The sequence below is a fragment of the Xenopus laevis genome, chromosome 6S (genome assembly GCF_017654675.1).
Source record: "Xenopus laevis strain J_2021 chromosome 6S, Xenopus_laevis_v10.1, whole genome shotgun sequence".
Lineage (NCBI taxonomy): Eukaryota > Metazoa > Chordata > Amphibia > Anura > Pipidae > Xenopus > Xenopus laevis.
In genome coordinates this window covers 16,988,849-17,015,657 of record NC_054382.1, presented here as the reverse complement: position 1 = coordinate 17,015,657, position 26,809 = coordinate 16,988,849, and the positions used below count along the sequence as shown (strand labels likewise).

The 26,809-nt window shown below is 39.9% G+C and overlaps 1 protein-coding gene across 10 annotated transcripts in view; it reads left to right on the top strand.

Annotated features, from left to right (window-relative positions):
- The window catches only part of LOC108719847 (supervillin), a 123,641-nt gene that overhangs the window by 82,577 nt on the left and 14,255 nt on the right, over positions 1-26,809 (top strand). For 7 of the 10 annotated variants that reach the window (XM_041567390.1, XM_041567391.1, XM_041567384.1 and 4 more), the window contains 11 exons: positions 7,919-7,996; positions 10,742-10,816; positions 14,422-14,572; positions 15,762-15,848; positions 16,678-16,764; positions 17,446-17,623; positions 19,701-19,873; positions 21,230-21,385; positions 22,075-22,211; positions 25,626-25,773; positions 26,286-26,431. In XM_041567390.1, the coding sequence (XP_041423324.1) occupies positions 7,919-7,996; positions 10,742-10,816; positions 14,422-14,572; positions 15,762-15,848; positions 16,678-16,764; positions 17,446-17,623; positions 19,701-19,873; positions 21,230-21,385; positions 22,075-22,211; positions 25,626-25,773; positions 26,286-26,431 (1,416 nt within the window). The remainder of the gene's footprint in view (positions 1-7,918; positions 7,997-10,741; positions 10,817-14,421; positions 14,573-15,761; positions 15,849-16,677; positions 16,765-17,445; positions 17,624-19,700; positions 19,874-21,229; positions 21,386-22,074; positions 22,212-25,625; positions 25,774-26,285; positions 26,432-26,809) is intronic. The other 3 variants (XM_041567388.1, XM_041567393.1, XM_041567385.1) reach the window with 2 other exon arrangements.

The following is a 26,809-nucleotide window of genomic DNA, read 5'->3' as shown; positions in this document are numbered from 1 at the left end:
GAAGAAGAATAAAAAGCCAAAACACTGATATTTTTATGTTGGTTACAGAGTCTGCTCTTCATAGAACATGTAAACTTTAGCAAACTAATATATCTGTTTCTAGACAAAAAGGCAAAGTTGTCTGGTTTAGATAATATCCAGAACTGAGTGGCAAGAGTTCATTTAAGATAAAGAAATTCAGGGACAAGACTCAAACAGCAGTTGGCCATTTCACAATTCACAGTCCTCTATGGGAGCAGGATCAGCTCCAGCTGATTCTCAGAGGGGTCACATTCAAGTGTAAACAATCTTCAGTTCCTGCTCACATATAGCTATATATTTACCCAAGGCTCCTATGTTTGAGGGTTACTAGACAGTGTTCCAACAGAATTCTCTAGTTTGGATGGAGTACCTGGTGTTTGAAAATCAGGACTATAGGATTATTCTAAACTAAACCAATTGTATTCAACTGTAAGACATCTTCACAACTTAACCATTATCAAAAAGATTTCTAAAAATCGCATGATTTGGTGCCACCGTTGAGCTACTAAAAATCATGGGCACCTGAGATCCCAAGGTCTGCCCATGTGCCTGTGCCCATATGGAGTAACCGTCTCCCAAGTTGTATGCTATAAGTCCCCATGTGTCCTCGACAGGCTTATGTCAAAAGTTTATCCTTTGAGGGGGCTTTAACTTTCATACAAAGTAGGCAAACTGGATAAACTCAGAATTATAGAAAGTTTGTCTCCCATGGACTCCATTTTATCAAAATAATCCAATTTTTTTCTTTAATAATTAAACAGTAGATTTTCTATTAGACCTAAGGTATGGAGATCTAAAATACAGAAAGATTAGTTACCTGGAAAGTCCCAGGTCCTAAACATTCTGGAGAATAGGTAGGGTTGCCACCTGGCCGGTATTTTACCGGCCTGGCCAGTAAAAATGCATACCTCCCAACTTTTCCTTTTTCGGAGGGACAGTCCCTCTTTTGACCGCTCAACCCGCAGTCCCTCATTTGTACTGGAAAGTCCCTCTTTTCTCTGCACTGAACAGCCAGAAAAAGAAACAAAGTTTCTCACTAACTGGCTTTTAGCAGAGAGCCCAGAACAGCTAACAGGTGCAAATAAGATACTTTGTAACAATTTTGAGACACAAAAACACAGTTTAGATAAGGAGAAATATTTTCAAACTTTCATAACCTGCCAAAATTTTGTAAAACAAACATGGTAATTAGGGGTGTGGCCACAGAAAGGGATGTGGTCAAAAAATTGCTGCGCTACGTGCGGGAAAAAAATTTTTGTCCCTCTTTTTACTTCCAAAATGTTGAGAGGTATGAAAATGATGCTTGATGCCAATGTTATTAATAGGAAAAAATGGCAAGAATATAGGACGGCCTGTATTTTTTTTTTTTTTAGAAAAGGTGGCAACCTTAATAACAGGTCCCATACATGTATTAACATTGTGGAGCCAACTTCCAGCAGGTGAAAGTTTATTATTATTATTATTATTTATTATTATTAATATTAACATGTATTTATAGAGTGCTAACATATTTCGCAGCGACTTTCCAACTTCTCAGTGTCAAGGGAAAGGCAATTAGTGTCACATTGCCAGGACCTTAGCCCTGCTCAGTGGTTACTCATGTTAAACAGCTTAAAATAATTTTTATTTTCGATGTCTGTGCCAGTTAGTCTTGGCTGCTGTTTGCTTTGATGATTTCATGATTTGGTGTTGTTTGCTTTGCTTATCACCCCATTTCTGCAAAATAGCTCCCTAAAGACTTTCTTTAAAACTTAGAAGTAAACAATGGAAAGCCTTGCAGTTCCCCCTAATGATCATTTCCCAGTGAGGGATAAGCTGTTTAGAAACAAGTTACATAATTGTCAAAGTATTCTCCACCAAGTGAGAAAAACAAGGTTATAACATTTAACAAGGAGAAAAGATATTAGGATGCATTTTGCGGGACATAATGTTCTGTGCCCCTTTTGCCTCACTAATTGGCTGTGTGCAAAATAAAGCCCATTACCCGTCTTGGCCATGTGCTGCCCATTGGTCATGCTCTTTCATACATGTAGCACCGCTAGGTCACGGCTAGCTACATTCATGATTAAGGGGCCCAACTATTTTTTATAGCATCTTTCACTAAGAATATTGGTTAGGTAGGTGATGGCATCTTTCCTATATTACATATTTAATGGGCACAGCTAACCCAATTCTGATGTGATATTGTGTGTGTGTTTTTTAGTAGATAAATCAATTTTGAGTGTAATTTCTGGAATCCCCAGGTAGGAAGGTAAAATCTATAAACTAGAATATGGAATGGCTACAACCAGGGCCACCATCAGGGGGGGGACAAGTGTCCCGGGCATGAAGGGGGGCCCGGCAGTGCTGCATTTTTGAAAGAGCCGGACCCCCCTTCCAAGCGCTGAAGATTTGCGGCCATTTTTGATGCCGAAAATGCGGAAGTGCCGAACAGCAGAAGTCCCGAAGCAGCGAAAAGACCCCAAGTCACGAAAACAGCCGAAACGGGGAAAAGACCTAAAGTCACGAAAACAGACGAAATTGAAGTCCTGAAACGGCGAAAAGACCCAAAGTCACAAAAGGAGGCGAAGTTGAAGTCCTGAAGCCATGAGTTCAATTCTACTGAACACTAATTTGTGTTTTTTTCTATAGGCCCCTGCCACCAATGTTTTTTTAAAAAAATATATATTTTTTGTGGCCCCAATTTTTTTTAACTTGTAAGGGGGACTTTTATGGGGGGCCCTGGCACCAATGTGTTGTTTTTTTCAAACTTATAAGGGGGCCCTGACCGTCAATATCTTTTTTACAACTTGTGTGGGGGGGGGTTTCTTTTTTTAGCATTGGTGTGTGGTCTTTTAACTGTGATGTGGAGTGGGCGGGGTCTGGGGAGGGGCTTGGTGCCAGGGTGGGCGGGGCCCAGGGGTCACCGAAAATGTTGTTGTACGGGGCCCTGAGATTTCTAATGGCCGCCCTGGCTACAACCCACCAATCGGTACATAAACGTGTCCACTGATGCTTATAATGCCCAGTACCATTCAGGAAGGATGAGCTGAGCTTAGTAGAATAAGGGCCCCTTAGGGTCAGAGACGCTCTCAGTATTGGGGAGATTAATCTCTCAAAACTGCCTCCCGCCGGATAGAATCTAAATCGCCGGTGGGATGGCACTCGGATCACTTAGTTTTCCGAAGTCGTCCAAAGTTTCCTCGTGAGGCAACTTCGGGCAACCTCGGAAAACGAAGTGCACCGATTGCGATAGAAATTGCAATAGAGATGTAAATCGGCAGCGGCAGGCAGTTCGGGGAGATTAGTCGCTCCGAAGAAGAGATTTGTCACTGGGTCGACTAATCTCCCTGAATCTGAGCATTTGTCTCTGCCCTTAGAGGTAGTTAGTTTCCTCCTGTATGATGAAAAAAAAAATATATATATACTAGCGACAAGCATTCTTTTTGTATGGTGAATTATTGTTGCTGAGTGATTACAACTGCTCCCTTGCTGCTGAGGGGTCCTCGGTTTAGTTTAGGGTGCAATATGCATCCTACTTGTATGTTCTTCCCTGCGTTACATATTGTCTCTGTAAAGGATGAGAACTGATTTTATCTTAGCTTTGCCCATGTGTGTTTTTTAGAAAATATACACATTTTGTAGACTGTCAATGCGCTGTTAAAAAAAAAAAAAATGATGGTGTGCGAGGGGGCATCATATGTCCGACATTCAAATGTCTCCATACATTACAGTCTCGGGATTAAAACTGCAAAATTACGCTTGCTCGCAGTCGCCATGCTTATATGCCATATTTTGCAAACAAATTTATTGACTCCGTAAAGAAAGGAAACTCTTCAAAACTAGCGCTTAACTCTGCCCCTACCCCCATAGTCTTCTGCAGACCTGATATGTATTTGAGAAAGTCATGGTTTTGTTATAATGCATGGCAATCCCACCACAAACACATAAGGATATTGAAGTTACTATGGAAATCCAAAAAGTCTCCTCCAAAAAGCTCTTGTTGGCATTACCATACTACCTTTAACAAGCTAGAAAAAAAGAGGATTAAAGACAGTATAAAGATGAAGCTCTCCATGGGCCATTCATAAATGAAATACATGATCTCCACCCTGACGCTACGGAGGATAAGGTCACACTAAGGGGCAAATTTAACAAAAGTCGAATTTCGAAGTGAAAAAAACATCGAAATTCGACCATCAAATAGGGTAGTCCGACATTCGAAGTCGAAAATCCTTCGACTTCTGGCTATAGGTTCTAGGAGGTCCCCATAGGCTAACATAGCAATAGCAGGTTTAAGGTGGCGAAGTATCGAAGTTTTTTAAAGAGACAGTACTTAGATTTTTGAATGGTCGAATCCACCTCAAAGGCAGGTAGAACATGCAAATGTAATGCTGATAGTACCAGGTAGGAATCATACTGAAGACCCCAGTAGTGTTGCCATCTAGACACATTCTGTAGCTTTAAAGGCAAACTATAACAAATGAAAATTTTATATAAGCCTGATCTCATGAAAATAATAATATAATCAGTTAAATATGTTCTACTGCTACTGGTCACTACTCCCCTCTCTGTAATCTGTCTCTTCTTTCACCCTTCATGCAGAAGTCATGGTTAGAGTTTGATTGACATGTTCAATTTATACATTTATTAATGGGCGGCTCCCTTTCCTAGCAGATGTACTAGAGCGGATTCCGACACACATCCTGCATGTAGAGAGACTGGATTTCTGTCAGAGCTGGTTATTATGAAAGATTGAGCTCTAATACATCCTTCGGCAAAGGGATTGCCCCCTGAAGGATCTATTGGACCTGTCATTTAATCTGAAATATTTTCAATTCGAATCAGTCGAATTTGGCCTATTCGCTGATCGAAGTACCCAAAAATGATTTCGAAATTCAACGTTTTTAAATTGAAAATTCACTTCGACCTTTGATAAATCTGCCCCTAAATGTCAACTTTATTTCCATTTAATAAAGGTGTTATTAAACACTCTTTCCACTGATTCCTTTATGTGCTCTACAAGCCAAGACGTCTCCATCATTTTATTTTCCACTAAAGACGCACAATGCTGCAACCCCAATAAACCACAAAAATAGCAATACAGAGAACAGCCGTCTTCTTATTATCTTGCATTACTTGTTTATTTTTGGGTATACTTTCTTTTTTTAAGGAGAGTCAGATGCAACTCATTATTCTTGCAGTAGAGAGTGTCTTCATGGGCAGGCGTTTCTCAAGACTGAGTTACCTATAAAATGCTGGCATAAACGTTTTTTTTTATAGTGTTATCCTCCGGGCCACATATGTATAAATTTTGTAGGAAGGAGCATGATATTAAAAGTATTCATTGTTTGTGTTTTCATTAACTGCTACAAGATGTTTTTTGGCATTCTCTACTTATGAGCCTTATACAAAGAAGAGGAGGGGGGTGGGGATCACCTCTTTCCAGATGCTGCACGTTTGGAAAACATGCCGAAGTGTTACATTTAATTTGCGCTTGACTATGAGCACACGGTTAGATGAATGTGCGGCTGTAAATGGCCATTGTATATCATAGGAGTAGCTATAAAGCAAAGGGATTCAAACTGCCAGAGAGTATAACCTGTTGTTTCCCTAGTAGGGACAAAACCGTAACTGGCTGGCTTCGTTTACAAAGGATGATCCAAGACCAATTCCTAGGAATATCTGGGGCCTTGATGGTTTCCTACTACTGCAAAGCATCAAGAAACCTCTTAAGCTCTATAAGTGATTGAATGCCATTCCTTATGTTACAACTGCTTTAAAGCTCATCACAAATCACTTTGTGATCCAACATTAGCCTCTACTAATATACTAATATAACTTTACTATCTTATGCCACATATTTGGGTCCGTTTTATCCAAGGTCCATTGAACTAACATTGCGTTTTTGACTGTGGGGGGGGTGCAGGAATTGAAGGAAACCCTGAAGGCAGGTAGAACGTGCAAATGTAATGATGATAGTACCAGGTGGGCATCATACTGAAGACCCCAGTAGTGTTGCCATCTAGACACATTCTGTAGCTTTAAAATCAAACTATAACAAATTAAAATTTTATATAAGCCTGATCTCATGAAAATAATAATATAATCAGTTAAATATGTTCAACTGCGACTGGTCACTACTCCCCTCTCTGTATTCTGTCTCTTCTTTCACCCTTTATGCAGAAATCAGGGTTAGATTTTGATTGACAAGTTTAACTTATACATTTATCAAAGGGCGGCTCCCTTTCCTAGCAGATGTACTAGAGCGGACTCCGACACACATCCTGCATGTAGAGAGACCGTATTTCTGTCCGAGCTGGTTTCTTATGAAAGAGCGAGCTCTAATACATCATTCGGCAAAGGATATTGCCTGTCATTTAAAATCTGATTCCAACTGAGATTCTCAACAGAGGGATATTGAAGAGTAACTTGGCTATTTCATAAAACAGTACAGAACATTTAATTAAAAATGTCTTAAATCAGCATGATGAAGCTTGTATTAAGTTTTAATTTTCACAATCTTTCTCCGTTAAGGGGAATGTTGAAAGGTGATAATGCACCTGAGAGGCTTTTCTTTTTTTCCCACCCCATGCCCATATCCCTGCTTGACCATATATGTACGTGTGTATATTTAAATGAGCTTTTCAAGTAAAGTGCTTTGTTCAGAGGTCTATGCTGTTATACCTGCAAACTGCATTATTAGTCATTGCCAGACTGCAGATTAACGTTTATTAAACCCCATCAACAAACACAAATCCTAACAGTGTTCCTTCTCTCTCCCAAATTCTCTTACTCTCCCTTAGCCCCCTGACTCTCATTTCACTTTCCTGTTTGCCTGACTTTGCACACATTTTAATGCCTTTACGAGACCGTTAACGGGGTTTGGGAAAACCTTTCATCACCATCAGATTAGGCCATTGTTTCCCTAGACCACGTCACCCGTTATGAGTCCAAACACAGAGTTTTGCTCTTTTAATCGAGTGATGCCGAGAGATAAATGTTTTTATTTCTTGAATGCAGCCGTCTGAGCCGTGACACATCACATTGCATGCGAATGAGCGTTGCTCAGCATCTAGGGACCAGATGTAACTCCCTGAATAAGGACCTTTGTGTGGGACCTTTAATACGGCTTATCTCCTCTTCTCCGAGAGTCAGATATAACCTTTAGCTGGTGCCTGTCTATTGTAGAACTAATATGTTCCTAAGCCCTGTCTCTCTCACGTGCAAGTGTGCCGGCTTCAATCCATCTGCAACATAACCTTGTTTGTTTTAACCTGTAGGAAGAAGGAGCTATTAAAGACGGTTATGCCCAATCTAATCGGCTGTGGGTAAGCCGGACTGTGTCATGCAGGCTTTTGCCTAATATTGACTTCTGTGTTCTCGAATGCTTGGTGCAGCTTTTTCAGATCTCCAATGACATGCTTCCCAAAGCATGCATTATCTCATTGAAATATGCTTTTCCTTGAATTGGATCATTTTACCCTTCTGGGAGCCCTGTTTATAATAAATATGCACTTCCACCCGCACCTGCTAACAATCTCCGATTACCAACAGCAGGAACAGTTTGAGGATGGAGCTTGTTATTCCATTGTATTGCATGAGCTTGATATGTGAACGCCTTTCTATATCTCCTGATTATGTAGTCTGATTCTATTATATATAGCGGATGTGATCCCAGCTTTTGTCTTTGTGGGACTGTGATGCTGTTTTAACTTTTTCATTAGGGAGTTAATCATCCAGTCCTGGCATTTATAAGCCCATGTTTCACTTTACCCCAAATAGTGTCAATGTGTAAGCTTTTCCAAATTCCCCGAATGGACCATTATCTTCCTGATGGCATGGAGTTATTTTGTTTCTGTTCATTCTCTTTATCCATCTCCTAATATTCTTGCTTTGCTTCTGTCCCTATCCCTAGGAACCTGTCTATGCTTCTGTTTACTCTCCTGCTCTACCTGCTGCCCATAAATGCCAGTATTTTGTTCCTATACATCAGGTGAGGAAAGCGCCTAGTTTAGGTGCAGCTCTGCAATACTTGCATTTTGTCACGTGAGCAAACACAGGCGTGTGTATTTACACTCACACAGTAACATGCCAAGATGCATGCACTCACATCCTAACAAAGCTAGTTTATTGCACTAACTGTAATTTAGTGTTTCTGCTTCATTAAAGGGCATGTAAAGGCAAAAAAATAAAATACAATTTGTACTTTAATGAAAAAGAAACCTATCTCCAATATACTTTAATTACAAAATGTGTACCATTTTTATAAGAAACCTTACTGTATGCAGTGAAATTCTCCCTTCATTTACTGCTGTTGATAGGAATTGTCAGACGGTCCCTAACTGCTGAGCAGGGAAACAATCATACTTATGAACAGCAGGGGGAGCCCCCGCCTTACTTCCCAGCCATGCAGAACTCAAGCAGCTTTGTTTATGACGATCCCTAAGCAGCCCAGACCACACTGAGCATGTGCACAGTCTTAGTCTTGCAAAAATGTTTAACAAAGTTACAAGATGGTGACCCCCTGTAGCCAACTTTGAAAGCATAAATCATTTGTTTGATTAGGCTTGTGGTGCAGTAAGTTTATGTTTAGTATACAAAATACAGCATTTCTAGCCTTATTCTATTTTAGACTTAACATGCCCTTTAACTGCAGCTTGTCCTTTAGTGGTGAGTAGGGTTGCCACCTATTCTGGAAAAAAATACCGGCCTTCCTATTTATCTACCTTTTTTTCCTATTAATAACATTGGGATCAGCCATCATTTTTACCGGCCATACTAGTAAAATACCGGCAATTGGCAACCCTAGTGGTGAGTAACAAACATTCTGTGCCATATGCTGGTATCAATCCCAAACAGAGAAGCTGTTGCACCTGGGCTCTTACTATATGATGCCCCCCCCTTGGAAGGGAGTCGAATGTACTGAAAAGTAAACATAAACCATTAAATTTTGTATTGATGACATTTATCATGTTTGCTCCAGGTCTAGTAACGCATAACAACCAACAGCTGCGGATATCAGTTTTTTAATCTGGAGCTTGCTTTGCACCTGTTGGGAGGGAGTGGAATGTACAGAAAATAAACCATTGGATTTAATTTGATGAAATGTGCCATGTTTGCTCCAGGTCTAGTAACTCGTAGCAACCAACAGGTAGCCATGGGGAGGAGTTTCTCAACTTGGAGCACACTTTGCACCTTAACTACTTGGTAGTTATTTTCAGCCTAAACTGTATATTAGGGAGGTCCAGCCTGCAGCTTTTGTTGCTCTTTATATTGTCAGAATGCCACCAACAACAGCAGCAGCGTTGCAGGTTTGACATCCGTCTCTCCGCCCTAAGATATAGCCCCTGCTTTTCTACATTGGAACAGGTTGCTGCTTGTCTTAAATCTGGCCATAATCCCCATGCAAATTAAAACCACAGCAATTACTTTGCCATGAAAACAAGTCATCTGCAACCAAGGCTTCATTCCCTACTTTTTATTATTTTTAGGTTTGCCAAGACTGAGCGGCATGGGCACCAGTGCTTTAGTTGTACCTTTACTATTGACTGGGAAGAGTATTGCAACCTTCGCACATTTGACAGGGTTTGCAGAAATTGGGAGGGGGGTAGCATCAGAGGAATGGGAACATTTTTTTAACTGAGGAAAATTGCCTGTTAATCTATCTGTGGACAGATTTGGGCTCTGTTTCATGTGTGTTTGGGCATGTTGTTGCATACTTTCCTTTATCAAAGCCAGTTATGCCTTAACATTTATGCTCCTTTAGGGCAGAGATACACGCTGCTATTTAGGGAAATTAGTCGCCCCGCGACAAATCGTTTCTTCTTCGGGCGACTAATCTCCCCAAACTGCATGTAAATTGCCGGCGGGATGGCACTCGGATCGCTTTGGCTTTCCGAAGTTGCCCTTCGTTTCCTCTGCAACTTCGGAAAACAAAGCGTTCATCACCTTTATCATTCTGCATAAAAGCAGTAAAAGATCATTGCTGACTGGTTACTGGGTTGTGGCACAATAGTATTGTGATACTACACTTGCCCCTTCCCTTTTGCTGCATGTACTGCTTGGATAATTGGTAAGAAAGAGGTGGTTGTACAGATGGAATTATTCCTGGAGGAGGACACTGTTTTAGCAAATTAATTTTTTTAATTAAGGGAAATGATTCACAATGTACAAATAGTATTTGTTCATGGACAATGTTCCCTTAAACCGATTGTAGTGTGTTTGAGTATGGATTGGTGTGTGCTCGGAGCTCTCCTTCCTCTGCATGTTTGCTTCCTCGGCTCTCAGAACATTCTTTCCATGCACATCTGTGTTTATACATTATAGCGCAGGGTGCCATGTTCCATTCTTCAGCAAAGCCATAGCTAAAACAGCCCTTCTAGAAGTTGTAATTATATGGAAATCCTCTTTTACACACAAAATGGCCCTGTGCGGCAGTCAGTATGGCAGATCCTTTAAGTAAACTATGAGGGCAGCGCTTATTGTGCTCACTTTAGATATACAGTAGTTACTGTAGAGGTCATACTTGTTTTACTAACATGGGTTTGGCCATACTCTGGGTATTTGCACTGGGAAATGCAAATAGCAGCAAACTTTTCTCTGTGTTTGAGCAACTAGGGCTGCTGGGAGCTGCAGTAAATAGCTATAGGGGATCAATGTACTGCTCCTTTTACTTTTCAGCCTTTTCTGTCTCCTGTCCTTTCTTATCTCTGTCTTTCTCTTTTCCATTGCCTTTAAGGTCTGTAATGCTACTGCTACCTCCGGGCAGTCCAGCCCTGTAATGTTCGATGATCGTCACCCCTGGAGATGGAAGGTGAATTGACATCAATTTAGTCTTAAATGGATGTTTTATCCAGTCTTGTTGATATCATACTGCCCTTACCCTTTCTTAAATTGCCTGTATGTACTTCCCATTTCTCTGTAAAGAGTTATAAAGCCAAGTCTCTTAATAGGCGAAAATCATGTAGATTATCCTTTTTTTTATTGATTATTCACCAACATATTTCTCAGTACTGTCCAGCATACAGGCATAGCAAGCTGCCTTTTTAACATATACAGGTATGGGATCTGTTATCCGAAAACCTGTTATCCAGAAAGCTCCAAATTACGGAAAGGCAGGCTCCCATAGACTGCATTATTATTAAATAATCCAATTTTAAAAAACTATTTTCTTTTTCTCTGTACTAATAAAACAGTAACTTGTACTTGATCCAAACTTAAATATATTGAAGGCAAAACCAACCTTTTGGGTTTATTTATTGTTTAAATGATTTTCTAATAGACTTAGGGTATGAAGATCCGAATTCCAGCTAGATCAGTTATCCAGAAAACCTCAGAACCCGAGCATTCTGGATAACAGGTCCTATACCTGTACCAAGAGACATACTCGCCCATAGAGCTGTATGGATTAGCTACAGGGCTGTCTGACTGGAGGTCCTTACCTTCCAAGGTATTTTCCCCAACTACCTAAATGCTCTATAGGTTTTTTTATACATCATTATCCAGCCCTTGAACATATATTTCCATGGATCAGCCTTTGTTTAGAAATACACAAATTGAATGCAACATTTTACAGACATTTGGTACAGGGCAGAGAATTGCTTGTGCTAGGATTGCTGATTGCCTGATTTTTTACTGTGCATTTTTTAATGTCTGTAAAAAGTTTAGGCTTATGATTTAGGTGGGCAGATGATTATGTTGGCTGTTTGGATCCCCCTGTGCGTAAGTAGCAGTATTGTCCTCTGTCCCCCCCACCACCACCACCACTTCCAGTGCCTGCTTTCTGGATTGCTGGGAGAAGATTAGGCAAGATGAGTGTCATGCTGGGTCTGCCTCTGCGGTGATGTCACTGGCACTTGTCAATTCCCTGAAGCCTGCTCGCGAAAATTTTTAGGCTAGATATAAACAAATTGAAAAGCCTCATGGGCCCCTCAGGACTGTTTGCTGCTAGGCTATAGCTTAGTTTAGCCTAGGCATTTATCCGCCCCTAAGGGTTTTGCTGGTTCCTAAGTGCCTTAGATATAACTTGTTGGGATGTTTGTTCTCAAAACATGGGGGTTCCCATCATGGATCAAGTCACCTATCAAAAATGTTAAAAAATAGTTGGAAGCCATCACATCAACCCATAATTGTTGTTTTTTTAGGCTTGACATAGATGTGGGATATCGGTGTATTCTGTTAACTGATACCATATGGTATTTGCCCTAAATTGCAAAGTGGCTGCTTAATTCCAGAAACATTGAATGGAGGTATCTGTTACTAGTAAAACCTTAGAGAGGGTGCTCCCAAATTAAATTAGAATACTAAGCAGTGGGACATGAGGCATGGCTCTCCCTCCACCTAGGGTTGCCACCTTTTCCGGCCTTTCTATATATTTATCTTTTTTTACCTATTAATAACATTGGATCAACCATCATTTTTACCGGCCAGGCCGGTAAAATTCCGACCAGGTGGCAACCCTACCGTCACCTCCCCATCTGGGAGCTACATCATTACTTCAGTCCAACTTTCCTAGGCCCATAACTTTACCTAGGCCCTATTTCATCATTTCTAATTTCACTCCCTCTTCACCTGTTCTTCCATTCACCTTTTTCTTCTTCTGAACTAATGAAACCAATTAACTCTTGTTCTTCCTACTTTTCATCATGCAATACACAGTACATTTCTCAGTAAATATATTTCTGCAACAATAGGATTGCGAAGATCTTGAGAGAGCTCTTTGCTTTTACCCATCATGAAATGCTCCTTGTGTGATACCTTGGTAATGAGAAACCTCTTTATAGACCATCAATTAGGACTAAACCAGGTGATATTAATTTGCACAGCATTGTTTTTAGGCAGATTGCAGCAGGTTTCTTGACTTTCTGTGCCTTCTTTTCTTCATGTGTTCTATTCTTATTCCCTGAGTCATTCCACATTACTTAATTTTTGGACTTAAATGTAAATTTCACATCAATAGCCCCATTAGAAATATATTTGCTGAGAAAAACGTTGACATGTTCAATACTTATTTTCCCCGCTGTATGTATAGATAGATATATATATAGATGGAGATATATATAGACATACCTGTGCACGAAGACATTCTGATCTGGTAGAAAAGAGATGTCACTAATCCATTGAATGGTCTCCAGGGCACGGGTCAGTGTCTGTGCTTGGCATAGGCTGTCGGCTTGGCAAAGATCGTTTCAGCACAGATCAGTGTTCGTGTTTTTTGAGGAATCTTATATCATGTAGTGGATAAAGGTCAAAAAACAAGCGTCTAGACAGCCTTATAACTGCCAGTCCGCCATCTGGCCTAGAAATTATCCTGTATATTGCAGGATAAACTTCCTAGATACTTTTTTTAGTTTTGCTTTTTTTTATTTTTCATTACAATGGATAGAAGGCCAATTGTGATTAAAAAAACACATACATATATAGAGGTTGATCTGTGCCATGACAATGGCGTGACTATTGGGGTACCCCTTATCTCCTATATGAGCCTGATGTATAAGGTGTCCCTCCATGCAGCCTTTATTCATTTGTTTGCCTGGTCGTGTGTGTACATTGGGCAGATGTTCCAGCTACGTGTCCCTCCCAGAATGTGCGTTGACTGTCCATAAATTAATATCTTTGGGTTGGTTCACATGAGGAGATTCGGGGAGATTTTGACGGCTGGTGACTAATCGGCTCTTCTTCTGGGTGACAATCTCCCCAAACTGCCTCCGCTTGTCTTCCCATCGCTATTATGATAATGAAAAGTCGCCTGCGCTAAACCACACGCGGCGCTTCGTTTTCCGAAGTTGCCTCGTGAGGTGGATCTGTGCCATGACATGACACTATTGGGGTACCCCTTCCAATAGTCCCTCCCAGAATGTGGGTTGACTGTCCATAAATTACTATTTTAGGGTTGGTTCACACAAGGAGAATCAGGGAGATTTTGTCGCCTTCGTTTTCCGAAGTTGCTTCATGAGGCATCTTCGAGTGACTTCGGAAAACGAAGAGCAGCATGTGCTTTAGCGCAGGCTACTTTTCATTATAGCAGATGGTAAGACACGCGGAGGCAGTTCGGGGAGATTGTTGCCCAGAAGAAGAGGCGATTAGTCGCCAGGCGACAAAATCTCCCCGAATCTCCTCGTGTGAACTAACCCTTACCGCACAGGGACATTTTAAATGCTTATTCGTCTTCATCTCCTCATCAGTACAGATTAGTTGCTTTAATAAAGCCAATTGCTCCTTTTTTCATTCTCAAAAGGTATGCGAAAAAGTACAAAGACTGAATCACTGATAACATAGAGACTTGTGAGGGAAAGAATGCTCATGTGCACTATATTTTTAACACTGTGATTACGTTGGAAACATTAGAACATTTTTGAATATCCATATACTTTTTTTGGGGGGTCACTAGATTGATTTATTTTCTTTTTGCCTTTGCAGCAAAGAGTGACTGATGGCGGTGGGGTTCAGATGTCTATTGAAGAAAGGAAGCAGCAGATCACAGTTAGGGAGGAGGCTTGGAAAACCAAAGGCATAGGGGCAGCAAATGATTCCACACAGTTCTCAGTGGCCGGACGCATGGTTAAGAAAGGTTTGTATATGTATATAAATATTTTTTTTTAACTCTACCGATGAAAACGAGAGAGAATGTGTGTGGTAGGGATGGAGTCATGAGTTTGTTCCAGGTGTAGTTGCCAATATCAACTCCTCGTCCCAGTAGATATGTATAGCTGGTTGGTTGCTATGTGTTATTAGAGCTAGTTTATTATGTATTTACCTACAAAAATTTTTTGTAACACTTCCATTGATGTATCTAGTAGAGTAGTAGAGTAAACAGAGACTTGTGGATGGTATTTTAACTGATGTAGATTTCATATATTAGCGCTATATAAATAAATGATGATGAAATGATGATGATGATATAAGAATTGATTTATTTCCTTTGAGTAATACCATTTGCTCCAGTTGTTAATGATATTAAAGATTTATCCCATTGTCTATGACTTTTGCAGACTCTACTACAATTTGTTAGTTAATCCTTGCCTTTGCTCAAATCATGTTTTGAACTATTACTCAGCAGCCAAAGGAAAACCACCCTGGTCCCACCTAATGTAGGCATCAGCATTGAGCTCTAATAGTTGGGGGCTGCCAAGGAAGGTGGCACCTATGATGTCATTAATATTATGGCGTAATCAAACACACTCAAGTGAATCATATATATAACGCAGAGCTGGCCATAGGCTGGCCCTGTACATCAAGATACAACATTTCCTGAATTGCTTCCTGCAGTGTTTGGTTAGATGTTTGGGGGGGGGGGGAATAATCTGTGTTCTTCCTTTCCCTTACAAAGCAGTCCTCATGTCATCCTTAATGTCTGTAATTACAACAATGTAGCAATGTAAAGAAAAAAGGCCTGGCACACGGAGCAATTTAAACCGGGGTCCTACCCCTGGTATGTTTATTGCGTCAAACAATGTTTCGGAGGGCTTTCCCCCTTCGTCAGGTGGTTTAAATTGCTCCTTGTGCCAGGCTTTTTTTCCTTACATTGGTCCATTGGGAGTGCCGTCTCCCTTAGGTCTTGGGCACCAGAGTTAACTTATGAAGGGCCTGAGTGTGCACGTGGTTTCTGTGTACCATTACAACAATGTAGCCCATGGAAACCCACATTGCTCTCCATGTGTTGTGATGTTTATGATATTTATATGTATTACCTTGGAGAAGGGTGGAAGAACCAAGAAGTCTGTTTCTATAAAGCATCAATTTTGGTTTGTCTTCTCTAGGTCTGGCCTCGCCTACAGCCATTACCCCTGTCGCATCACCAATGTCTCTCAAATTTAAGACAACTCCAATCTCCAAGCCTCTGGAAGGTAAGCCTGGAAGCAATTTTCTAGCAATGTTCATTTAAGTTAGCTGCGCAACTAAAGCGTTCATATCATTTGTGTATTAAAGCTTTTAATAACATCTGGATGCTCCTTGCAGTTACTTGGATAACATTTAGCTCTAATAAGGCCCTGAAGCCACAGCAGTCAAATAGGCTCCAGCCATTTCATTATAAATGTCTCTTCCCACAAAGGAAAACAGAAAATAGTAATTTATTATTCATTATAAAAACAATATTGTTTTTATTATTAATTAAAACATGTAATTGTTCATTCGGCTGTAGTTCCAGAAAATGTACCCTAACTGACCTTCAAGATGAGCTTCCAGGAGTATTGAGGGGGAGCAAATAGTTGTTCTTCCCAAATCTTACCACAACTGATCTTCAACTTGATCTTTCGGTAGGGAACAAATAGTAATTTTCCCCAATTTTAACTCTTTTTGACCTTCACGTTGGTCTTCCAGGAGTATTTAGGTGGAGCAAACAATAATTCTCCCCAATTCTCACCCTAACTGACCATCAAGATGGGTTTTCAGAAGTATTTATGGAGAGCAAATGGTCATTCTTTACAATTGTCACCCTTACTGACTTTCAAGTTGGGGTTCAGTGGTATTAGGGTGAACAAACAGATATTCTACCTAAATCTCACCATAACTAGTCGTCTTAAATAGCAGAGAGCAGACTCTGGGACCACACGGTGGATCCGTGACTCCCTCATGGTCCATGATCAACATTCCAGAGATCCCCTCCCCTGCCTTTTCTAGGTCTAGTAATTAGGTTTTTGCATTTTATTGTATTAACCTTCATAATTTTTCCAGAAATTGAAGCCAGACCTGACATGAATTTGGAATCCGACAGAAAGTTAGATAAACTCGAATCATTTTTGGGAAAACTGCACAACAGGGGTAAGTTTCTCTAACTTGTTTATCTTTACTTTTGTTGTGACTTTAGTTTTGTTGCCATAAAGCCATCGGACCCAAGATATAAAGGTGCTATTAGCATCCCATTATTCACAATTCTCGTGTGTTTTGGTTTTGGTCTGGTTGTATCAATATTGTGAAAGAGAAATTTTAAATACATGGTCATTCTAGTTTTTTACATATATAGTGAATAAAGTACCCCCTATTGTAAAATATAAGGCTATTATTATATTACGCTGTCGTACAGGTCACAGAACTCCAAGGTTACTTCTAATATCCTCATATTTTCCAAAAAGGGTTACTTTATTTATTATAAAACACAAGTTTTAATGAGTCAACAAGATGATCACTAAGCTCCGTTTATAACTGATGACATTGCTTAGAGCCCTTTATAAGAATATAATTTACAGGATATTCATGGATTTTGTGCATTATATCTTAATTAAAAATATCCCATTAGAGTAATCCAACAAGGTAATCCAGATAGCAATTCAATGGGTTCACTAATTATTGAAGAAGAGTCCATGTGGATAGGTGTATTATATTCAAACCACAAATATAAACTCTCAAGACAGTGCTTATATGTGCAGTTGAAAATTTGAGCTGGTAAGTGTGTCTTTAAATCTATTCTTGGATCTGTTATGACTGGACCTTTTTAATCCACAGTTGGGGGCCTACAGGAGACCACGTTGTCAGTCACGGGCAAAACTGTGAAGGAAGTGATGAAGGTGGACGATGACGAAATGTTTGGAAGGTTCTACCGTCCTTTTGAATTCTCCACTGCCCATGTGCCGTTTGATTTTGAAGACGATTTTGATCTTCTCTTTAGTTCGGAACTGCCAAAGTGAGTAAACGTCCTTCTGCATCAAACCTTTTTATTTTAGCATGTAGAGGTTTCACTGCAGAAGTGGGAGATGGTGGTGGCTATGAGAGATAAGTGATAGAGAAAGGTATGAGTCTGAAGAAGGGATCTGTCCCCATAATGATGTATCCTATCACAATATATTCAGGGGAAGCTTCCAGCTTTTAATTACCCTGTTGTGCCAGTTTTATGCTTTGTGAGTACTGTTAGAGGGATGCCCCCCTCCAGATGAGCGCTAGACTATGCTTGAAGGAGAACAGCCTCTGCCTAGAACTGGGTAAACATTAAACTTGTTACAAGACTTGTTAATGCTCTTTCTAGGTTAGTCTTGAAGGGGATAAAATAAAATGTAATAAAAATTGATATATAAATGTCATTATGGAGTTAATTAGTCGTATTCCAGCATGTTCAGCTGCTGTAGAATATAGATTGTTGAACTAAGGCAGGGGTGGCCAAAAGGTAGATGGGGATACCAGTAGACCTTTAGCTGGTGATCAGAAGATCTCAAGACACTGTCAACAAACAGCTTGTCTAAATCACCCTCCTGTTTTACTCTTTTTATTCATTTAGGTATTCTGTTAAGGTTACATAACAGTTGTTGTTTTTTTAAATATAGTCATTAAAATGCTCTTATAAATCAATGTAATATTTAAGTAATATTTTCCATGGAACAGAATACTAACCATGATATTATGGATGTAGATCATAATGGGACATCACTAAAAGTAGACCTTGCATTAGTAAAGTATGGGCACTCCTGAACTAAGGCATCTTCTTTCCATGGGTGAGATCCCTGTATGAGCCACTGAATTTTCCCAACTCCTCTCTTGACTTTTCCCAGGCTTCTGACATGCAGCGTATGTACCACAGCACCTCCCCCCCTTGGTGTCACTATGGGGTTCCATATATGTAGCAGCTTTTCATTCTCCAACCCCTGTGGCTTAGAACAGGGGGATGAGAAGAGAGACGTGCAGACGTATCCCATGAAGCCTATTGCTTTTTTTTGACATTCCAAATGCTTCATAGTTAAAGCACCGCATATTCAGCATTTATCTGGTGGATTATAGCAGTTGCAGGGTTTCATTATGTTTAGGTGTGCTGAGTTTGGCAGGAAGATGGAATACTCTGCTATATTTCTATATTTTTGTACTCCCAACTCATATAATCTTCTATTTGTCGTTAATTGTAAACATACACATTAAAGGGATATTGTCATGGGAAAAACCATTTTTTTCAAAATGAATCAGTTAATGGTGCTCATCCTGCAGAATTCTGCACTGAAATCAGTTTCTCAAAAAGCAAACAGATGTTTTTATATTCAATTTTGAAATCTGACATGTGGGTAAACATATTCAGTTTCCCAGCTGCCCCCAGTCATGTGACTTGTACTTCAGTCACTCTTTACTGCTGTACTGCAAGTTTGAGTGAAATCACCCCCCTCCCTTTCCCCCCAGCAGCCTAACAGAAGAAGAATGGGAAGGTAACCAGATAACAGCTCCCTAACACAAGATAGCAGCTCCCTGGTAGAAGAACAGCACTCAATAGTAAAATCCATGTCCTGCTGCCACACATTCAGTTACATTAAATAGGAGAAACAGCCTGCCAGAAAGCAGTTCCATCCTAAAGTGCTGGCTCTTTCTGAAAGCGCATGACCAGGCAAAATGACGGTGACCTGAGATGCACCTACACACCAATATTACAACTAAAAAAACACACTTGTTGGTTCAGGAATAACATTTTATATTGTAGAGTGAATTATTTGCAGTGTAATTTAGAAATTAAAAATATATCATAAAAATCATGACCGAATCCATTTAAGAGCAGTTCTCCTATCCTGAATACTGAATCACAGCATGGATGGTTGTCTTAAGACGTATCAAAGACAGATTTTCCCTTGGCCAAGCAAACCATTGTTTGTGCAGAACATTGGCTACTGTACCTCACCTAACTATCAGATAGCCATTACAGCTTACAAAAAATAAAAACATCTGTCAGCTCCAAACCATCAGCCATACATTTTTAAGCTCCTGATCCATCCTTTCCATGTGCTTGAACCTAGGCTAACATCGGCGGTAGCAGAGCACAAGCGTGCCGTGAGACCATCTCGTAGGGTGCAAGCCTCAGGAAACCCACTGAAGATGCTCGCGGCCAGAGACGACATCCTACAGGAGTACACAGAGACGCGGCTTAATGTGGCGTTCATGGAATCCAAAAGAATGAAAGTAGAAAAAAGTAAGTAAGCTCTGTGGGGAAGAAGAGTCAACTCTGTGGTTGTAAAGCATTTGGTTTACTGAAAGTTCCTCAAATGCTCCAAGGAAATTTCCATTTCACACATTAGCAGGGGCTGCACCTTCATTTACCGTGGGGCTACTCTTGTCTAAGCCAACCCTGTGTTGTCCACTTACCTCTATACATAGGCCATCATCTGTGCTGTCCAGCTGATTGGCAGTGATGCTTGTTTTTTATCCAAACAGCTTTGTTGCCATTAAGCATTGATCTTCTCATTTGGTTGCTGGCCCAAATCTGGACGGGGTGTTCCATTCATTTTCAGATTTGTTAAATGCCATTATATATTGACAACCATTGAGTTTCTGCCCAGACTGCAGTTTTTGTGCACATCCTTGTATCATCGGACATCTGGTTACCCAATACCCCAGTGATCACTCCTCTTCAGACTCAGCTGCCTGTGTGTTTGTAATACTCCTGTTTCAGAGAACACTGGGTCACATAAATATTTATTCCGTGCTAGCCAAAACTCATTGACGTTGCTTTTTATTGAGTTCACTGAGATTTTAACTACATAAAACACAACATTAATTATCTACTCATTTTTATGATCGTATCCTCTGTGGGATTGGATAGCTGTGATTATGCAAAGGTACTGTCACTATAATTTGGATGGAGACTGGGCAAGTGGGTGATGGACCCAATAGTAGAGGGGAAGTTGCTCCCCCTACTGGTGACTTTTAATATGATCAATCATTAAAAGCCTTGGCAGTTCAGGCGGCCATACACATAACATTTACGATCTTTCCTGCGACCATTGCTTCAGGAAAGATTGTTCATTTTCATTATAAACGTTGAGAGTTAAATCGTCGGATATATACAGGTAAAAACAACTAAATTCTACCTCTGTCTGATGATTTAGCAGTAAACCACAGCCTTCAAAGTCACAAGATCAAAACTTTCCATCTTGACCAGAAGACGAGACAACGATATCCAAGTCTTTTCCGATATTCATCGCTTCATCTCCTGCCGTACACGCAGTGAATATCGGACTAAATATCTGTGCTTATATGGCAACCTTTACAGAAAACTATTTATATAACAGTATTAGAGGCACTGTCACAGTTGTTATATTACAAAGTATATATATATATATATGTATACCTGCCACAATATAACTATTGTGGCAGGTATACCAGCTTTTGCAGCCAATTAATGCCCTAGACTTGGGATATTTAACATGGTGTGGCTAAACTATGTGACAGGGAGACAGACGTTCCGATTGTAAGTTGTTTGGGATCTATATTTAAAATCATAATGGTTTATTTTTTTCCAATATTCTTTTCTTCCTATCCCCTAAAGTGTCCAAGAACTCAAATTTCTCGGAAGTGGCGCTTGCTGGCCTGGCAAGCAAAGAGAACTTCAGCAGTGTAAGTCTGCGCAGTGTCAACATGACAGAGCAGCACTCCAACAACAGCGCCGTGCCATACAAGAAACTCATGCTCATTCAGATTAAAGGTATGTACCCATATAAATCCTGAGATGTTCCAGCAACAAAGAAAATACCTAAAATAAGATCCTAGTAGAGAAAAACATTGTAATTACTTGGTACTGTGTAAGTCATGGCGCCAATCTTATTCTCGAAGGAAGGACACTTTGTTTCTTGAGCTGTTTTGTGCCGCGGTTCAGAATGTTCTCTAACTCCTTCACCAATCACTTGGGAGAAACATTCCAACATTTAATCTCACAGTTTGGAGATGTGAAGCAAATCCAATCATACTAGAATTCTGACATGAAAATAAGTCTGTTAAAGGCAAAATTAATGTTAACTAGTGTTGAGCTTCCATCTTATCCCTTCTATAACTAGTTAGAGCTTGACTTATTATGAGAACTTCCTTGGGTATATTTAAAAGTAAAAGAGGAGCAAATATGCAGTAGTTCCATAACCCCTTTACCTACCCCTCAGTAAGCAATATTCATCAGTCCAGTAATCCTTGACCCTTCAATAACCATTGCGCTAGTGCATTTACATTAGTGAAGTGTAGATTGGGTACTATGGTTTTTATATTTTTACCTTTCTGGGTGGCCATTTTAAAATGAATTGAAAGCTTTGTCTGTATTGTCAGGAAATGTTTGTCATCTCATCTTCCTTTCCTAAAATGCTTTGCTAAAAGCAAAAATGAATTCCAGGACATTGTTTTGTTTAGGACGCAGACACGTTCAGTCAAGGCTGGTGGAACCACGGGCTTCCTCTTTGAATAGCGGAGACTGTTTCCTGCTGGTCACTCCGCACTACTGCTTCCTGTGGGCCGGAGAGTTTGCAAACGTCATTGAAAAAGCCAAGGTTTGTATCCCGAAAGGATGACACTTTTGTGGCCTCTGTGTTTTAAATGACGGACATGTTGTGCTTGTTAAAGGAATATCATAAGGTGCTGCATCATGTTTAAATGATTTTTAATTCAACATTTTTATTACCGTATATACTCGAGTATAAGCCGTCCCGAGTATAAGCCGAGGTACCTAATTTTACCTGCAAAAACTGGGAAAGCTTATTGACTCAAGTATAAGCCGAGGGTGAGAAATGCAGCAGCTTCTGGTAAGTTTCAATCAAAAAATTTAGGGTTTCTGCTCCCATTGGAGGTGCCGGCGTCTCGTTTTTGGATGCGACGACCACTCTTGGACGCCGGCGAATATTCTTGGAGACTATTCTTGGACGCCGGCGACTATTCTTAGGCGCCGGCGACCGTTTTTGTGCTTGACCCGAGTATAAGCCGAGGTAGAGTTTTTCAGCATATTTTGGGGGCTAAAGAACTCGGCTTATACTCGAGTATATACGGTAGGTTTTGCAAAGCACAAAAGATTTTCAATCCAACAGATCATGTTAACCACGATGAAATATCATGCAAGTCTATAACATGTAGCAAAGGAGTATACCACTTATAAATGTATAAGCACAATAACTGCATTGTACAAGGGTGATAATCAAATTAACAAATAAAGTACTAAGAAATAAATCAATCCAACATAAAACTAAACCTCTCATGGTGGAATTAAGTAATCAAAAGCTTTGTAAAGACACAGAGCCACTAAAGCTGCCCAAAAAGTAAAATAGTCAAAGCTGTAACAGTGCTAAAATTTTAGATTTGTGCCTAGGGTCCACTTGATCAAAATATAGAGACCAATTATCAGGAAACCTGTGTTTTAAATGGGGTTCTTCTGAACTAGCTGTATCAGCTTTCTTGCTATCAAAGACCAGGATGTGGTCGATTTATTCCCCCCGTCATTCAGCGGCCGCTCGGCATGTTAACACTTTGAAGCTGGTCTGTTACTGAGCCAGGAAATCCGCAGGGAAGGACATATACTTTGTGACTGTATTGCAGTTTGGAGAATTGTTTAGTTTCCACAAAATATATTCACGGACTTGGGGTTAATTCAGGGTTATTGCAGCTTAGTTTTAGACAACATCGGTTTGTCAGTGCAACTGAATTCCAGTCCATTGGCCGGCTCTGGGAGAGGCAGCTGTTCCATACTTCACAGAGCGAAGGAGATCTGTGTTACATTATCCAGTGACCTGTTCCCCTCTGTCCTCAGGGATGGGATGGCTTCCTCATTAAGTGTATAGGAAATGTTGGCAGGTTTGCTGGAATCAGCATTTTTTGATGTATGTGTATATATAATAAGTGTATACACACACATGGATAAAAGGCTCCTCCATCTGCGGCTGTGAGCTGGAATGATTCCTCATATGTACACGTGTATACAGGATATGTGGAATGCAGACGTTACAAAGGAGCTGAGTGACCATATAAAGGCACAAGGACTGAGATGTATAGTTAAGATCATTTCTGATATCCTGGGGTATTGATGCAGGGTGCTCAGTATCTCTTTATAATACAGGTAAGGGATCCGGAAACCTATTACCCAGAAAGATCCGACTTACATAAAGGCCATCTCCCATGGTGGGACATTCACTAAGATTCGTAGTTGCGCTTCGGCGCACTTCGCCAGGCGTATTTTCGCCAGCGCTCCGCAAATTCACTAAAAATCCAAATTTGCGCTCAGGGGTAGCGTAAGGTTGCGAAGTTGCGCTAGCGTTAATTCGCCAAGCAAATCGAAGTTACGCTAGCGATGGTTAATTTGCATACGGCACCAAATTGAAGTTACAATGGAGGTATATGTAGCACAAGCCTGGGAAACCTTCAAAACAGCAAATAAAAATTTTATTTTGCTCTACACTTGTGCCCACTGTATAGTTAATGTGCCATGAGTTAGGAAATGTAGGGGGGAAGGAGGGGAGCCCCATAAAATTTTTCGATCTTTTTCAGCCTATCGCCTATAATAAAGAAAAAACGCCAGCGTTTTTTGGGACTTACAAAAAATGTTCACTTTTTTTGAAGCAATCCCTATTTACTCTATTGCGCTTCTCCTGGTCTGCGGTGGCGAAGGAAGTCTGGCATAAAAGGTAGCGTTCAGAACAATGCGCACGTTAGTGAATTTGTGTAGTTACGTCCGTTGCGCAAATTCGCCAGGCGTAAGGTTGCGAATTTATGCTAGCGTTAGGTGATTTTGCCCCATGGGCTCCATTATTATCAAATAATCCATATTTTTAAAATGTATTTCCTTTTTCTCTGTTAAAAATAAAACAGTACTTTGTACTTGATCCAAACTTAAGATATAATTAATCCTTATTGGAAGCAAAACCAGTTAATTGTGTTTATTTAACGTTTACATGATTTTCTAGTAAATTATGGAAAGATCCCTTATATGGAATACAGCAGAATCCCGAGCATTCTGCATAACAGGTCCCATACCTGTACATAGTTTTTTATGATGTATGTGGAGGAGGGGCAGTTGTGTGAAGAACAGTTGGGAAGAGCTATTTTGCATGAAATGTTGTGTCAAACTTACCACCTTGTAGAAAAAAGTTTTTTTTTTTTTTATATATATATATATATATATATGTATAAGTCAGTGGTTTGGATCCATATACACAGTGGAACGAGGCTTGAAGTGTCTGCTGTACCTTCTTCTCCAGGTGCCTGCTCTGCTGTCTAGGCTCTTTTTATTTAGATGCCCCAGTCGGGAATCACTCCCACTCCCTGGGATTATAGTATTATTATTATATTATTATAATACACAAAAGCCATGAATACCTTGTAAATGATATCCTTATAAATGGTGAGTATTGATGTCATTTTTGTTACACGACTCAAAACTTGTGTATTATAATAAATAAATAAAGTAGCCCTTGTTGGAAAATATAAAGATATTAGAAGTAACCTCAGTAAAAGTACTCAGCCTTGTGCTTTTATATGGACATGGAACTCCTCGGTGACTTATAATATCCTTATATTTTACAACAGGGGGTACTTTATTCACCATATATTATATATTGTTACTCACAGGGCACATAAAAACAATAGCATGACTGACAAGCATCATGAATCCCATTCACCAAGTTATTCCAGAATTCATCATTAAGAATAAAATCAACATTTCCTTTGGTCCATTAGTTGAGCGTCGGTTTTCCCCGTTAGGGAAAGATCTTAACATTAAATAAATGTTGGTTTCTCTGGCAATAGTTCTTTAGCATAACTAAGAATCTTCTACATAAACCATAGGAGGACCCCAGTTTGGTCTGTATCACCCATTCCTTAGAACTAACCCAGTTACTGACTTGAGGAGGTTCTACTATCTGTAGTAAACCCATCTGAGGTGTTCACCTTGACCAAAGAGCTTATATGTGTACCTTGTTTAGGCTTCTGAGCTGGCATCTATAATTCAGACCAAGAGGGAACTTGGATGCAGGGCATCGTATGTCCAGACTATCGAGGAAGGAATAAATACCCACACGCATGGTTCCAAGGATTTCTGGAAGCTTTTGAATGGTCAGACTGAATCTCAAGGTAATAACGGCATCACTATGGGGCTGATTTATTAAGCAGCAACTTTTACGGCAACAAAATCGGAAAAAGTCTCAGAATAAGAAGCTTGATTTTTTTCTGGATTTATTATGCAAAAAAAAATGACAATTCCGAATCCAAAAATACTCCAGCTAAAACCTTTTGAAATCATGTAGAAGTCGATGGCAGATGTCCCTTTTACAGCGGGGTAGTTCTTTCTTTGATTTGTGGTTTTTGTCGCTGATTTTTGTGCAGCAATACGAAAAAGTTGCAGTTTTCGTGACTTTTCTGCAACTTTTCCCGTTCGTACTTTTTCTGTTCAGATTTTCAAAAATAAATAGTATGACAAATGTGGCTTTAGAGGAACTGAGTGTTGTCGTGGCTTCAAAAAAACCTCTAAAACCATGAAAATGACAGCTCATAAATAGGCTTCCGCTTCTTTGCACTGTTTCATAAAATCTATTGCAAAGAATAGTGCTCTAAAAAAGTTTTTCCCTTTTTGTTTTTCACCCCAGCTGCTGGGACCCCAGAGGAAGACGAGAAATATGAGAATGCCGTCATAGAAACAAACTGTATTTATAGATTGTTAGAAGATAAACTGGTCCCCGTTGATGAATTTTGGGGCAAAGTACCTAAATGTTCACTTTTAGAGTCTAAAGAGGTAAGTTGTCCGTAATAAAGCTGTACTGTTGTACTTATCTCTGTATATAATATTGGGGTTCTGGGCTAACTAGCACTGTCCCTAACTGGGTACACCCCGTGTCCAAAAGCACAAATCTAATCAGTGATCACTCATGAGTCTTAATTCCACTGTGTAACACTTAAAAGGGGTTGTTAACTTTTGATATAACTTTTAGTATAATGTAGAGAGTGATATTCTAAGACAATTTGCAATTGGTTTTCATTTTTTATTATTTGTGGTTTTTGAGTTATTTAGCTTTTTATTCAGCACCTCTCCAGTTTGCAATTTCCACAATCCTTGTGCTAGGGTGCAAATTCCCATAGCAACCATGCATTGATTTGAATAAGAGACTGGAAT